The sequence below is a fragment of the Aythya ferina genome, assembly GCF_964211825.1.
Source record: "Aythya ferina genome assembly, chromosome: 11".
NCBI classification, from domain to species: domain Eukaryota; kingdom Metazoa; phylum Chordata; class Aves; order Anseriformes; family Anatidae; genus Aythya; species Aythya ferina.
Genome location: NC_140307.1, coordinates 10,805,107 through 10,820,548, shown reverse-complemented (window position 1 = coordinate 10,820,548; position 15,442 = coordinate 10,805,107). Strand labels below are relative to the sequence as shown.

The 15,442-nt window shown below is 47.7% G+C and overlaps 1 protein-coding gene across 1 annotated transcript; it reads right to left on the bottom strand.

Moving 5' to 3' along the window:
* Positions 1-937: 937 nt before the first annotated feature.
* Positions 938-1,564, bottom strand: LOC311442668 (olfactory receptor 6B1-like; the record flags this gene model as incomplete). The annotated part of the gene is made up of 1 exon (XM_084532171.1): positions 938-1,564. The coding sequence occupies one exon, from the start codon at positions 1,562-1,564 to the stop codon at positions 938-940; it is 627 nt and encodes a 208-aa protein (XP_084388297.1).
* Positions 1,565-15,442: the final 13,878 nt, after the last annotated feature.

Sequence of the window (15,442 nt, the reverse complement as noted above, 5' to 3'; positions counted from 1 at the left end):
CTGACCTTGGTCCCTCTAGTCTTAGACCTGTAATATTCCGTCTCTCCAGAATCTGTTTTTTCAGGTGTCTTTTCCTGATCAATGTCTTTATGTTTACTACCAAATCACTCACACATATGCATATGCACATGTAAAAAGGAAAAACTTGAGGCAAGACATAGACAATTTGTCTCAAGGCAGGACATTGTGCAAAGAGGTTGGAGCCAGGCTCTTTCTAGTGATGCCCAGTGACAGGACAATAGGCAATTGGCATAAACTGAAACACAGGAGGCTCTGTCTGAACATTAAGGAAATCTTCTTTACTGTGTGTGTGACTGAGCAATGTAACAGGTTGCCCAGAGAAGTTGTGGAGTCTTCCTCCTTGGAGACATTCAAAAGCCATCTGCCTATGGTCCTGGGCAACTGGCTCTAGTTGGTCCTTCTTGAGTACAGGGGTTGGACCAGGTGACCTTCAGAGATCCCTTCTAAACTTGACAATTCTGTAATTCTGTGAAAGGAAAGCAGTTTAATAAAAAGGCAGGACAGACTGTGGTAACTCTGTACAGTGGTTGACCAGACAAGTGCACATGACCTTTTATTTGCTCATTTTCCTGTGTTTATCTCCCTTTACCTTCCTTTGGCCGTTTCCCTAAACAAACTGTAATAAATCCTGTAATATCCCCAATTCTTTTAATTCCAGACTTTCCATCCATCCCCAGGCTTTCCAAATTCTATACTCCCTTATGCTATAGTCCCCTTTATTTTGCATAGCACTTGGGAAAGTTCATGGGACTATGGCTCAGTCATTCACCTTCGATAGTATTAGGGATGACTGATTCAGAAGGATCAGGTTGTCAGCATTCTCCACCCTGTCATTGTTCCTCTGATCACAGTCTGTCTCTGTGACATTAGCCAGATATCCTTATTGTGTACTTATCAGCTTCAGTTTATACATAGTTTATCCTTGCATTTGGAGAGAAGTGATGGATCTGGAGACCTTATAGATACTGATTTTTTCCGAGAGAACTTTTTTTAATGCTCTCTTCAGTTCCTGATTCCTCAGACAGTAAATGAAGGGGTTTAAGATGGGAGTGACAATAGTATACACAGCTGACACAAGCTTATTCAAGTCATAAGGATCGATCTTCTTGGGCCGAGCATACATAAAGAGGGCAGCTGAGAAGAAAATGGTGACCACAGTTAGGTGGGAAGCACAGGTGGAGAAAGCTTTCTTCTTACTTTGGGTGGTGGGGATATGCAGAATTGTCGTGATAATTAATAGGTAGGAGACAATAGTGACAGAGAGAGGAACAAGCAGGATGAATAAAGCCAACATAAAGTCCACTGTCTCTGCCACCGACATATCAGTGCAGGCGAGGTTTAGCACAGGGCTGATATCACAGAAAAAATGGTTAATTACCTGGGGACCACAAAACTCCAACTGAGAGATGAAGGAGATCTTGATCAAAGATACAGTGAACCCACTGAACCAGGAGAGAGCTATCAGGTATATGCACATTTGGTATGTCATGATGACCAGGTAGCGCAATGGTTGACAGATAGCCACATAGCGATCATATGCCATGGCAGAGAGAAGGACACATTCAGTGCACATGAAGGAGCTGAAGAAAAAGAGCTGGGTCATGCATCCCACAAAGGAAATACTTCTGTCTTCAGCAATGAAATTTGCCAAGAGTTTGGGGATAGTAACTGAGATGTACCAGACCTCAATGAAGGAGAGATGACCAAGAAAAAAATACATGGGTTTGTAGAGCTCATGGTTTGTTTTGATTAACAAAATGATGACCACATTCTCCATAACAGTTAAAATGTATGTCAGTAGTAGTACTATGAAGAACAATACCTTCAAGTCCATTAGGGCTGGGAATCCTAGCAAGAGGAACATGTTGATCTGGGTAGAATTCTCTTCCATAAAGAGAAGTGCAGAGCTGAGCCTTGGAGATCAAATACAGAACAGGAAAGGGGAAAAAAAAATAAGGGGAAAAAAAAAAAAAAAAGAAAAAAGAAGAAAAAAAAAGAGCAGGATATGGAAAAGAGGCTTGAAAATTAAATGCTTATTTCTGAAAAAGTTAAACAAATGTTCTTATCCCTAGATAGGATTTGTGTGATTAAGCTTTAGATGACTACTGTGTAGGTTTCTCTTTCAGTCAATGAAAAGAAACAGGCAGCTTATCTGACCTTAGGATAAGATAAACTTCATCAAAAGTGCAGGTTGAGTAATAACAAGGAAAATGTAGATGACTAGTCCAGCTGTAAGCATCCATGCAGAAACCATTTAAAGTACATTCTGATGAATCTTGCCCCTAATTCCTGAATTCATTTTAATTCTATTTTATGAAAAAATTATTCAAATTTTCAAAAGCATTAATGAGAGAGAGATAAATTAATCATCTTGTCAATTGTATTCAGGCATCTCAGAACTGTGATCTTGAAGTTACTGGAACAAAAGACCTAGTCATCCCATATCATTATTTTTTTTCCTGTTAAAACAGTTTGCATGTAGAATACTTATTTTTTTGAAATATGAAGACAGAAGAATTGGCACATTTCTATAAGATAATGTTGAAAATATATTGATGGAACATTTCCTGGGAAAGTAAGAAATTCAAAAGAGTTTATTTCATCTCTAGAAGAAAAAAAAAATAAAGAGGATACAGAAATTTTAGTTTGTGGATAGTAACCACATTTTTTAAATTTTATTTTCTTAATATTATTTTTTTATTTTTTTATTTTTTTTTTTTCATGAGAACTTTCAGTATGAGCCTGTGAGATGCTTGAGGAAAAATAATTTTGATGAAGGACATTTTTTGCTAATTAAAAAGAAAAAAATGGTTAAAATAATTTGAATTAAAATCTCTCACTAGTTTACAGGTCTGAATCACAAAACCCTATCAGACTTTATCCTGCAAACCCACCATTGTAATCTATATACACCCACAGAACATGTAACACTTTATGTTGTGATAGATGCATCTTTTATGTCTAATTTTGGATCCATTTAATTCATTTTAAAAGCTGATTTTTCTCCCCATTAACTGAATTGTATGATTTCTCAATGATTAGCTAAAATTTAGATACTTACACTTTTCAGATCAAGCCAATTGCCTTTAAAAAGAACTCAAGAACAATAATCTTATTAGCAGCTGTAGTCATTTTATTGTCATCAATTTATGCTTTGAAAGTTCAGAGCACCACCTGGACCCTGTTAAGTCAAAAACTGCTGAAAGAATGTATTTGGCACTAAAACCTGAATTGAAATAATTGCTATTGACTTATAAATTAATGACTTATATAAGTAATAAATTTATAAATATGATTTATAATTGTTTCAAAGCACTACCTCATTATTATTAAAATTAAAGCATTGATATTATTGCTCTTTTCAGTTCACAGTTTTGCTTGAATATAAATACAGTATAAACATATATAAAAACGTAACTTGTATGAATAAAAATCACAAAACAGGATTTAGCATTTTTCTGTAAAGATGATCACCAATACAACTTGTCTTACTTATGCCTGGTATGAATATATATACACCACTTCTCCAAAATTAACTCATTGGGTGCAAAAACTTACAAGACTGAGACTTGAGGATGTTCACAAATAAGACTGAAGACCAAAATTTGAGGCTGAAAATCAGACAATCAACTGCAAAGCGGTCCCATTGTTTGATGCATCTCTAGATTTTGTGTTCTCTTTTAGTCCTTGAAGTCATGTATGGAGGAGAAATCAGAAGTGTCTTTAAGTAGCCATGGTTCTATAAATTTAAGTGAATTTCTGACAGTTTAGACCTGGCTGTGACTGCTTTTTGTATACAGGAGCATAATTCTACACAGTGGCCTTTGAGACCTTGTCAGAAAGTTTTCAGATCGTTCCCAAATGATTCTGTCTCTGGATAGATGACTGCAGGTTGTTGTTTTTTCTTTTTTTTTTTTCTTTTTTCTCCCCAGCCATGTTAAACACTTCTTTCATGTCTTTAAGTAATTTCAGGTGGCCAAATAGTTGTTGCATGGGTTGGAAAAGAATAATCCTGGATCAATGATGGGCCATGAACATCAGATCCCTGTATTGCTTTACATTTCTTTCAAAATGTGATCACATTATCTGAGTTGCAGACAGATAACAAGGGCTTCATATGTGCTTGAGGGAGGCAGTAAGGGCCAGAGAATGATGGTATCCAACCAACAAGAATAAACTCTCTCACAAGGCCTGCACAGATTTCTTGCACTGTGCAGAAGCAGGATGGACGCTGTGGCTCAAAATCCAAACCCAGTGTAAACTCCAACAACTGTTATTGCTACTTCTTCTCTTGTATCTAAGAAAGGAGAAAAGCACTGGGAACAAAGATGAGAGGAAACCAGATCCCACGGAACAAGACTTCAGTGTCTTAATTCACAGAATGTAGAATAAAGATTTTCTAATGTGGTGAATGCAGTTCCAGTTACAGTGTAGCTGACCAAAGCTGTAGGCATCATTGGGCTTTTCATGCATCTATGCCTAACATCTTGCCACAATGCACTTCTGGGACAGCTGCACAGGACTGACATATAATACAGGATATGTGAGAATATTTTGCCCTTTTATGGAGACCTAAAGCATCTGAATTTTACTAGACTTTACTAGTATAAGGACCTTAACTAAGACCTCTGAAGTAAGTAAGCAAGCTCTGGTGTGGCCTGAATCACTCCCTAGGGCCCACTGACTGTTTTGTCTAGATCTCATAGAATCAGAGAATCACAGAATATCCTAAATTGGAGGGCATCCACAAGGATCATTGAGTCCAGCTCCCAACTCCACACAGGAGCACCCAAATATCAAACCGTATATCTGAGAGCCTTGTCCAAATGTTTCTTGAAGCAGGCTTGGTGTCACTTTCATGGGGAGCCTGTTTCAGTGCCTGAACACCAGCTGTTTCCTCAGATCTTGTCACTGGTCACCAGAGAGAAGAAATCAGTGCCTGCCCCTCCACTCTCATCATGAGAATGCTGTAAGATGTGATGAGGTCTCCCCTCAGTCTCTTCTTGAGGCTGAACAATCCAATTTACTCCAATCAGTCCTCGTATGTCTTCTCCTCTAGACTTGTCATCATCCTTGTTGCCCTCCTTTGGACATTTTCTAATCGTTTTATGTGCTTCTTATATCATGGTGCCTAAAACTGCACACAGTAGTCGAGGTAAGGATGCATCAGTGTAGAGTAGGGTGAGACAATCACTTCCTCAACTGGCTAGCAATGCTGTGCCTGACGCACCCCAGGATATGGTTGGCCTTTTTGGCTGCCAGGGCACATTTGTGATTCATATACAGCTTGCCACTAACCAGAACTCCCAATCTCTTTCTGTGAGGCTGCTTTCCAGCCTCTTGCCCATCAGTTTGTACATAGATCCAGGGTTGCCCTGTCCCAGGTGCAGAATCCAGCACTTCTCTTGTGAAACTTCATGTGGTTGGTTATTGCTCAGCCCTCTAAATTGTCAAGATGTCTCTGCAAGACCTCTCTACTCTTGATGGAGTCAACAGCTCCTTGCAATTTAATGTCTGCACTCTTACTAAGTACACATTCGATTTTTTTGCATCCAGATCATTTATAAGAATAATGAAGAGAACTGGCCCCAAGATGGAGCCCTGAAGACCCCCACTATTGATTGGCCACCATCCTGATGCAACTCCATTTACTATAACCTTTTGAGCCTGACCTGTCAGCCAACTGTGCACCCTTCATATTATGTATTTATCGAGTTGTACAATGGACATTTTGTCCAGAAGAATACTACAAGAAACAGTATCAAAAGTTTTACTGAAAAAGAAAAAGATTATATCAACTGGTTTCCCTTGGTTTCCCTTGGTAAACACTGTTACATAAAACAAAAAATGAGTTAGCTAAATAGCACTTTCCCCTAGTGATCTTGAGTTGGCAATGACCAATGACTGTGCTGTCTGTTAAGTGTTTTTCAATAACTCCCAACATAATCTTCTCTGTAATTTTACCAGGCACTGAAGTGAGACTGACAGACCTGTAATTACCAGGGTCTTCTTTCTCGCCCTTCTTGAAAATTAGGGCAAAGTTTGCCAGCTTCCAGTCAACTAGGACTTCTCTAGATTCCCAAGACTGTTGAAAAATAATTGATAGATATCTCATGATGATATCGATCAGCTCTTTGAGCACCCTGGGCTGAATTCCATCTGACCCCATAGACTTACATGCATCCAGCTGGAGCAGCAAATCCCATACGTGTCTGGAGTTGGCTGGGAGTTTATTGTTCCTGCAGTCAGTCCTCCATATCAGGGCTGTCTGGGTCCCAGGGCTCATCATTGCTGTTGAAGACACAGGTAAAGAAGGCATTGAATGTCTGCTTTGTCTATATCCCTACTTCTGAGGTGAATACCCTCATCAAATAATGGAGCAATATTCTCTCTGGTCCTCCTTTTGCAGTTAACATACTTCAAAAAGTCCTTTTTGTTGGTCAGCTTCAACTTTAATTGAGCTTTGGCTGCACAAATTATTTCCCTACAATGGTGAGCAGCAATGTTGTAATCCTCTCATGTCACCTGACCTCATTTACTGTGGCCATATGCTGTCTTCTTCCATCAAAACTCTAGAAGATCCTTGCTCAGCCAACCTGGCATTCTGTCCTGCCTGCTTGACTTCTGACATTTTGGAGTCCTCTTTTCCTGTACTCTTATGAGGTAGTACTTTAAAAGTGACCTGTGCTGATGGATCCCAGCACCTTCAAAAGCAAATTCCCAGGGGACCATACTAACTAGTTCCCTGGGCAACCGCAAGCCTGCTCTCCCTATATCCAGGGTTGAAGATTTGGTGGTAGTTTTCCTCCTATCACCTAATATTTTAAATTAGACTACTTCATGGTCACTATGGACAAGATGGCCACCAATCACCACTTCATCAACGAGACCCTTTCTGTTAAAAATCTCAAAAACGGACCCACCACTGTCCAAAGCTGAGACAATACGCGATGTTAATTGTGCCTCTGTGATAGCATAATTGAGAAAGGGGGGAAAAAGAAAAAAGTTGTGCAACAGAATCTGGGAGAGAGGAATGAGGAAAAGTAAAGAGAAGCAACGCTGCAGACATCAAGATCAATGAATAAGGAAGGGAAGGTGATACTCCAGGTCTGGAGAAGAACTTGCCCTGTAGCCCAGTGGACAGTGGAGGAACAGGCTGTCCCCCTGCAGCCTGTGTAGCAGACCATGGTGGAGCAGGTAGATACGGCCCAAAGGACATTGCAGACCACTGTTAGCCATCAGAGGAGCAGGCTCTGGGCCAGAACGGCAATCCCAGGAGAGGAGCTCCTGGTGGAGCACTCCTGAAGGGCTGCACACTTTGTAAGGAGCATGTTAGAGTGGTTCTTGAAGAACTGCGTTCTGTTGGAAGGTCACATTGGATCAGTTTGGGAAAGACTGAATCCCATGGCTAATATCCCATCCCACAGCTTCCGCTGTCAGGGTCTGTCTCCACACAGGTTGTCTCCACGCTTTTTCCATGGAAGCAGCTGAGATGGCAGGTGAGCAGATACCGTTCTGTGTGTCAAGATATGCCGTATGGCAGTGTGAGGCCAAGGTGCAGGAAGGTGCGTCCTTATCCGTGGGCTTCGAGCAGTCAAGGGGCCAGGAAGCGTGTCAGCAGGTGGCAATTTGGGCTGCTGGTGCAGGTCCCTTGTGCAGCGGCTTTGGGTGCAGCCTGTCCTTGAGAGTGGCAGGGAAGTGGTGCTCATTGTCCAGAGCACTTGATGATGCCATCAGAGCTGGCCGGAGCAGGTAGTTGTGGCCGAGTGGTGAAGGCGATGGACTAGAAATCCATTGGGGTTTCCCCGCGCAGGTTCGAATCCTGCCAACTACGGCATGCAGTCCCCTTTTGGTCTGCCTGCAGTGACCGTGCTGCTGCCACGGGATGCAGGCCCCCAGGGGCCCAGGCACAGCCGTGTTCCTCCAGCTGCACAGGGCCTTGCCAGGGAACACAGCAGCTCCCCCTTGCTCACTTTGAGTACTTGTCCTCGCCTCCGCCCCAAAAGTGCCCGGATGGGCAAGTAATGCTGATGCCATTTACCGGGCAGGCAAGAAGTGGACACAGAAAGAGCCACAGAAAGGGCCACTGATGTCCAGGGGCTGCAGAAGAAGTCCTTCTGTGAGCAGAGTGGCCTCACCCTGAAGGGAAGACACCTCCTAGCTCTGAGAGCAGTGGATCCTCATGGATCTTGCCTAAAGGCCATGGGGTCCGAACAGCTGACCCTCTCTCTCCCCAGCCTTTGCACACACAGGAACAACCTTTCCCAGGGGTCTTTCCCAAATTTGGTGTAAAGCTGCGATGCTGAGGAGTGCGGAATATCCTGTGTGCTTCTCCTCTGAGGAGGAACAGCAAATGCAAAAGGACGTGTGGTGGGATCTTTGGCATCCATCAGACTACTCCCGTCTGTCTCAGGTGCTGACCCGTGTGCTAGAAAAGAGCAGGAGGCTTCAGAGAGGCCTTCTTTTGGTCCCATGGCCAGCTGCTCTGGCAGCAAAGGCCCTGGGAGGAAGAGGGGCTGATACTGGTAGCCTGGCTGTGTTTGCAGAAGCGGGAAGGGATAGGACAAGGGATAATACCCTGAGGTATTATCACAAGGAGAGTGCCCCGAGAAGGAGAGTGTGTGACAGGCCCAGGCTGGTACCTGCCTTGTCCCCTGCAGTTGTCCCACTGACGGTCACAGAGCCGCAAAGGGCTAAGGGACAGCTCAAAGGCTCTGCCCTGAGCTATACCCAGTGCAGAAGGCAGGCAGTCTCCAGCAGCACTCCTTCTGTGCCCAGCCCTGTGTGTTGTGTTTGACCTTTATCTTGTGTGCCTGCATGCTGTGTGCCGGGGCGTGTAGACGGGCCAGGGAAGCAGCAGGCAGAGGCAGAAACATGCAGGCCGGAGCATGGCCCCCTGAGCCCCCACAACAGGCTCTCCCTGCGCTTCAGGGCTGGGGCAGACGGCTTTCCCTGTATGCCTGTCAGGCCCCAGCCCGGCGGTGGGCAGAGCCCTGCAGCGGTCAGGCAGCAGCGAGCGCTGGACTGCAACAGGCAGTCAGAGGAGCCCTGCTCTGCGGGGGAGCGCAGCACAGGCAGGGACAGGGCGCTGTCTGTGAGGGGGCGCAGCCCCATCACGGGGCAGCGTGATTTGCACACATGGTGGCGGCCCTGGTGAGCTGTGTGGAGAGCAGGTGGTGGGAGCCTGCAAAGCAGGCAGGCAGGTGCCCCATTGCTGCGGGTTTGGCTCAGGGCACCGCAGGCAGGGCTGGGCGAGGTGGGGGCAACAGGTCTGGGGGAGAGCAGAGTGGCGCAGCGGAAGCGTGCTGGGCCCATAACCCAGAGGTCGATGGATCGAAACCATCCTCTGCTACAGCCTTTACTTGCAGGCTCCTGTGCCAAGCTTTTGTGGATCTAAACCATCCTCTGCTACAGCCTTTACTTGCAGGCTCCTGTGCCAAGCTTTTGTGCCTCTGCTGCCGTTCGGTCCTCTCTCGTGCCGTGGCTGGGGCTGTTATGGCTGTTGCACTCCCTTTGCTCTGCACCCTTCCCCTTTGCTTTCTTGCCAGTCAGCACTCCAAAAGGGCCCCTGAGCAGCGCAGGCTGCTGTGGAGCAGCAGACACACCACAGACTAACTCTTTCCACTGGAAACACAGCAGGCAAAACCTGCCCTCTCCCATGTCTACCCGTGTGGGCAGGTGGCTGGAAGGAGGAGGCCCCTGCAGGGGTGGTGAGCTGCAGGAGCCTCGGGGAGGCATGCAGCCAGATGCGTTGGTGGTATAGTGGTGAGCATAGCTGCCTTCCAAGCAGTTGACCCGGGTTCGATTCCCGGCCAACGCACACCAGCTTTTCTTCAGCCAGGCAGCAGCAGCAGCCGAGTGTCGGGTTCCAAAACCACCCAGTTTCTGTGCTGACATTTGAATGCAAGGTGCTCTGGGGCACCGAGCCTTCCTTGCCTCCCCAGAGCATGGTGCTCATGCTGGATTCCTCTCCCAGGGCACCCCCATGACCGGGGTGCTGCAGAGAAGTGCTGAAGCAGTTTAGTGCTGCAGCAGATGGATGGCTGTCCTTTAAGGCTCAAAGGCCTGTCTGGCTGTCTGAAGTCACACCAACTTGACTGAATTTGCTCTCTTCATCCTCCTCTGTATTCGGCATCTCTGCAGAGTTGGCTGGTAAAAATGGTGTTTCTTGAGCTTCAGAGGGTATGCTGGTGTGTACAACGCCAGTGTTCGGAGCACAGCGTTCTTTCCTCTGAGGTTGGCTTTAAAATACTCTCCTGCACAATCGTAGCCAGGACTGCGCATCTCGGCATCCCATCCAGGCTGCGTGCAGAGCCACTGTCATACTATACTGAGCCTCGGTCATTTTGGAGACCTTCTGAATATACCTGGAAGTGGATGCCACAAAGTTCCTGGGAAGAAGGAAGTGAGGTACACACTCCGCTCTCTGGAGATACCACTCTGACGCCTTTCCAGGCACATTCCTTTGAATCCAGATCCCCGACCTGTCCCTGTCCTTCCCCGTCCACAGAAGTACAGCAAAGAACAGAAGCCATGCGTACGTGTCTGCGGTAGGAGGGCTCCAACCTCACGTCCATCCTGTGATCACCAGGATGGACACTCATTTCTCTAAGAAATTTCCACCTTTCTGTTGCACACCTGTTTATGCTAATTGCTGTGGAATGAGGTCAGGGAAGTCCATATAGCCGTGGCAGTGCACCAAGCGTGGGGAATGACTGGCAGGCATGGGAGAGGGCAGGTTTTGCCTGCTGTGTTTCCAGTGGAAAGAGTTAGGATGTGAGGAGAGAGGGCACCTGAGTGCCATGAGAGGAAGAAGGCATTGCACGTTGTGCAACGCATAGGAAGGTGTGTTGTGTGTTGTGTCATCGTGGCAGCTCTTTGTTTTGTTGAACCTCGTGCTATGCCCCATCCCTTGCTCAGGGCAGGGCCACAGCACACATCCAGGAGGTCCCATGGTGTAATGGTGAGCACTCTGGACTCTGAATCCAGCAATCTGAGTTCAAATCTCAGTGGGACCTCTACTCTGACTTTTATTCCAATCTTCCAAGTTCTTGCCTTCCTCCCTACCCTGTGTTACCAGCCCCAGAGCACCGGTATCAGTGCCCCTCCTCCTACCCTGGGCCCCACTGCCCGCAGTCTCTTGCTTATGGAAACCTGTCACGTGCTCGGGTAGAGGAGACTGTTGAAACCCATGGCCCGTGGCAACTTGGTCATCTCCAGAGACTTCACAACATCCAAGAACGGTACATTGCCATCTTTGACCACTCTCAGATCAGTAGTAGAGGGTTACTGTGCAATGCTTTCCTTGAGGAGTGAGGAGCTAATGGAGGCAGGAAGAGAACAGACCACCACGAGTCTCCAGCTGTGCTGCACAAGGTCTTTAATGAGAACGAGAAAATGCAGTGGAGCAGTACAGAGACCAAGAAGATCGTTTGCAGGGTTCAGGGAGGCAGAGAGAATGGCCCATCCATCTCAGGGATGTCTGCCCCAAATGGGATGATCCACGCGCTTCAGCAGTTGAAGCGGCAGAGTGGGGAAGGCAGACACAGCCCTGACCCCCCCAGACCAAGGGAGCCCCCAGAAGAGATGGGAACCCCCCCAGTGCTGAGGGAGCTGCCAACAGCAGCTGACAGAGAGGATCCCACGGCGGTGCTCTGAGGGAAGGAGGAGAGGATGGGGCCTGGCAGGGTCACCATGACCGGGGAGGCCTCAATGAACACCGTCGAGTCAGCGCACCGGGCGATACACGGCTCACTGCAGCTGCTGGCAAGTGGGGTTGGGCCAGAGGCACCGCAGGAGGATGGGACACAGGGTCTGCAGCAAGACATCTCTCGTCGAGGGAGGCGAAGCTGAAACACAGAGTAGCAGGGAGGGAACACACACCCCAATGTCAGCCTTTGTCATCTCCAAAACAGAAGTGGCTGCACTGAAGATTGGGCAGGATGCACCGGCTTATTTGGTACGGGTCCCTCTCTTTTCAGGCACTTAATTCTTGCAGAGAGATATCCCTGCAGCTGAGCCCCATCAATCTCCCTCTGCTAGAGAGGTCCCCACAGTCCCCAGCTCTCCAAATCCACCCCTTCAAAAGGGAAAGAAGTCACAGGCCCGAACCATCTGTATTGCAGTGCCAATCTGAGGCAGCCCAAGTACCAAACGGGTCGCCAGTGTGACAGCAATGGGGCCCTCAGGGAGAGCTGGAGCGAGCGCAGGCTTACCTCGTTCCTCAAGGAAAGGGAGAGAGAAGAGAAGTGGATGCAGAGCCTGCAGCAGCATGGTCTTTTATGCTGCATCCCAGAGCCCCACGGGAACAGAAACATTCCTTGCTCATGAAGCATCAAAACACCTCATAGTTGCTTCCTTCAGAGGCCTTGGTGGTGGTTAAGAGCTTGCTTCTTTCATCTGCCAGCTTTTGTTCCTGCCTCATACCACCCAACACTGAAATGATATATCTGTGTCCCAGCTCCTAAGACCAATTACGACAGAGGTCTTAGCCTGCCGGTGCGGGATTGTGTGTTTCCGTCATACAAACGTCCTTTGGAGTATCATCCACTTTGTGGTGAGCATGGCCACTAGTCACGGTGATACCCAGCCACAGAGGACACAAGAAGTCAACACAAGGGCATTCAGTGCCAAGATTTGATCTAATTCTGTGAGACATTTCTCCCTGTGGTTTGTCAAAGATATGCAGGAGACCTTGGACTAAGGGCAGGTAGACAATCAAGGCAGCACACGTGGAGGAGACATGGGCCATGTTTCCAAGACGTTTCAGCAAGGATGGAGTGTTCTGAAGTAGAGGAAGTCTCCTGAAGGCAGAGGAGAGGACATCAAGGTCATTGTTGACACTTGTCATGCTCTGACAGAGCCCAAAGACAAAGTTCAATGAAAGCAGAGTCAAAGGGAGGAAGGGTACACCTGAGGCCAATGCAGTTCTCTCTCAAGAGGTCTCTGAAGCAGTGAGACCTTTCTCTGTGCCTTCACAGAAATGCAGCAGGTCAAGGCATAGGAACGCGATGCAAGAGATGCCCGCGTCCTTCCCTGAAGTTGACCCACTCTCCAATTGACCTGGTTTCCTCAACACATTTGTCCCACTGGCCAGAGGTCTGCCTGGCCTGCTTTTGAGGCGAGGCTTGCAGCAAGGAGCCTAAACTGGAATTGTCTTTGTTCGGGGCCAGGGATGGAGCAGCCCCTTCCATGCATTTCCACGTATAAAGTGAGTGGGGATCTGCCTCCCAGCACACCTGACAGTCATCCCGATGTGGAAGAGCTGGGAAAATCCCTGAGCTGCAGGCAAACATGAGTCACCCAGCTGTGGACAGCAGTGGACATGGCTTTTCGGCCTTAGGCGTGCCAGGAATAGCAGAGCTCTTAGCTTCACTCCTACCTACGTGCTGCTTTCCTTACCAAGGGAGTTTCCAAGGGGCTCTGTACCCTTCCTGAAACACCAGGTGCTTTTACGCATTCTTGTGCTGCTGCCTCCCAAGGCATTGCCTTTGTGTGGCTGGTCTGGGGCCCATCTGATACAGTGCACGCCAGAGTACTCAGGGTCTGAAGGACCCTCTGGAGATCCTTTGGGCTGAAGTTCCGGCCTCAGCTGGCCAAATATCCCATTTATCTCAGGGGGTTCTGGGCCTTATCTGGTTGCCATCTGAACACTGCATCCCCCTCAGGTCGCAGGCTCTTGGTAGCTCTTCCAGGGCTCCACCATGCCCACTGTGACCTGTTTTCTCCAAAGGACAGCTGGCAATTTCCTTGTGGCAGCTTGTGAGCATTGCTTCTCTCTTTGCCCATGTGATGAGACAGGAAGGGATCAGGATGTGAGAGGGAGGGATAGGAAAATCACCCAGCTGGGGCTTAAGGCACTTTGAGCACTTGCAAATAGGCAAGGAAGTGCCTACAAGGCAGCATTATGAAGAAATTGCACATATCCTTTCCAGAAAGGATGGGGTGCTTCTTTTAGAGGACCAGAATACTGATGCACGCAGGATGGGGAATAAACAAGATGAGCTAGAGATGTGTGTGTGTAAGGTGTCTGGCTGTGCAGGAGTTAACTTTCCCCACAGCAGCCCATATAGCGTTGTGTTCTGCACTTGTAGCTAGAACAGCACTGATATGGCACCAGTGTTTTGTCTACTGCTGAGCAGTGCCATCAGAACTCTCTCCATGCCATCAGAACTCTCTCCAATCCACCCTAAGGCCAGTAGGCAGGGGGTCGGCAAGAGCTGGGGAGGCGGCCTTGGCAGAACAGCCAATCTGAAGTGACCAAAGGGATATTCCCTACCATATGATGTCAGACTCGGCAAGAAAAGCCGCGCAGGAAAGGAGAAGGCGGTGCTCTCATTAGGAACACATCTGTCCACCCACGCGACCACTATGCATTTTGAGACCCCGCTTCCCAAGATGTGGCCCAACATAACTTCCCGATGGGAAGTAGTGTATAATTGTTTTCTCTCTCTTTGCTTCCGTACAGCATTTGCTTGTTTTGTCTTCTGGGGTATGTTCTTGGTTGTTGTTGTGTTTAGTTTTGGTTTTGAAGCAGTGTGATCAAAGCAATGCCCACGTTCTTCCCTAAAGGTGACCCACAATCAAATGTCCGTGTGCTGCTCAGCAGCTTCATCCCATTGGCCAGAGGTCTGGCTGGGCTGCTTTTGAGGACAGGCTCATGGCATGAGGGCAAATCAGCCTCCCAGCGCACCTGGCAGTCATCCTGACGAGGAAGAGCTGGGAAAATCCCAGAACTGCAGGCAAACATGAGTCACCAAGCTGCAGACAGAGTGGACTCGGTGTTCTGGCCTCAGTCATGCCGGGAACAGGAGAGCTCCTACCCCATTCCACCCAAAGTGCTTCTTTCTTCACCAAAGGCATTTCCAAGGGTCGTTGTACCATTCCTGAAACAACGGGTGCTTTTGCACATTCTTGAGCTGCTGACTTCCAAGGAATTACCTTTGTGCGGCTGGTCCATGGCTCATATGACTTGTGAGACCTAGACTTGAAAGGACCTTTGGATGTGAGCCACTCCAACCCCTCCGACCGCCTCCCCAGAGCATGGTGCTGCGTGGTTTCTCTCCCAGGGACGAGCACCCCCATGACGAGGGTGCTGAGAAGTGCTGAAGCAGTTTGGTGCTACAACAGGTGGATGGCTGTCCTTTATGCCTCAAAGACTCATAGGCCTGCCCGGGTGTTCTGAAGTCACACCAACTCGAGTGTATTTGCTCTCTTCGTCCTCCTCTATATTTGGTATCTCCGTGGTGCTGGATGATCTAAGGTGGGGTTTCCTCAGCTTCAGAGAGTATGCTGGTGTGTACAACGCCAGTGTTCGGAGCACAGCGTTCTTTCCTCTGAGGTTGGCTTTGAAATGCTCTTTTGCACAATCGTAGCCAGGACTGCGCATCTCGGCATCCCTGTGTCCCCAGGCTGCGTGCAG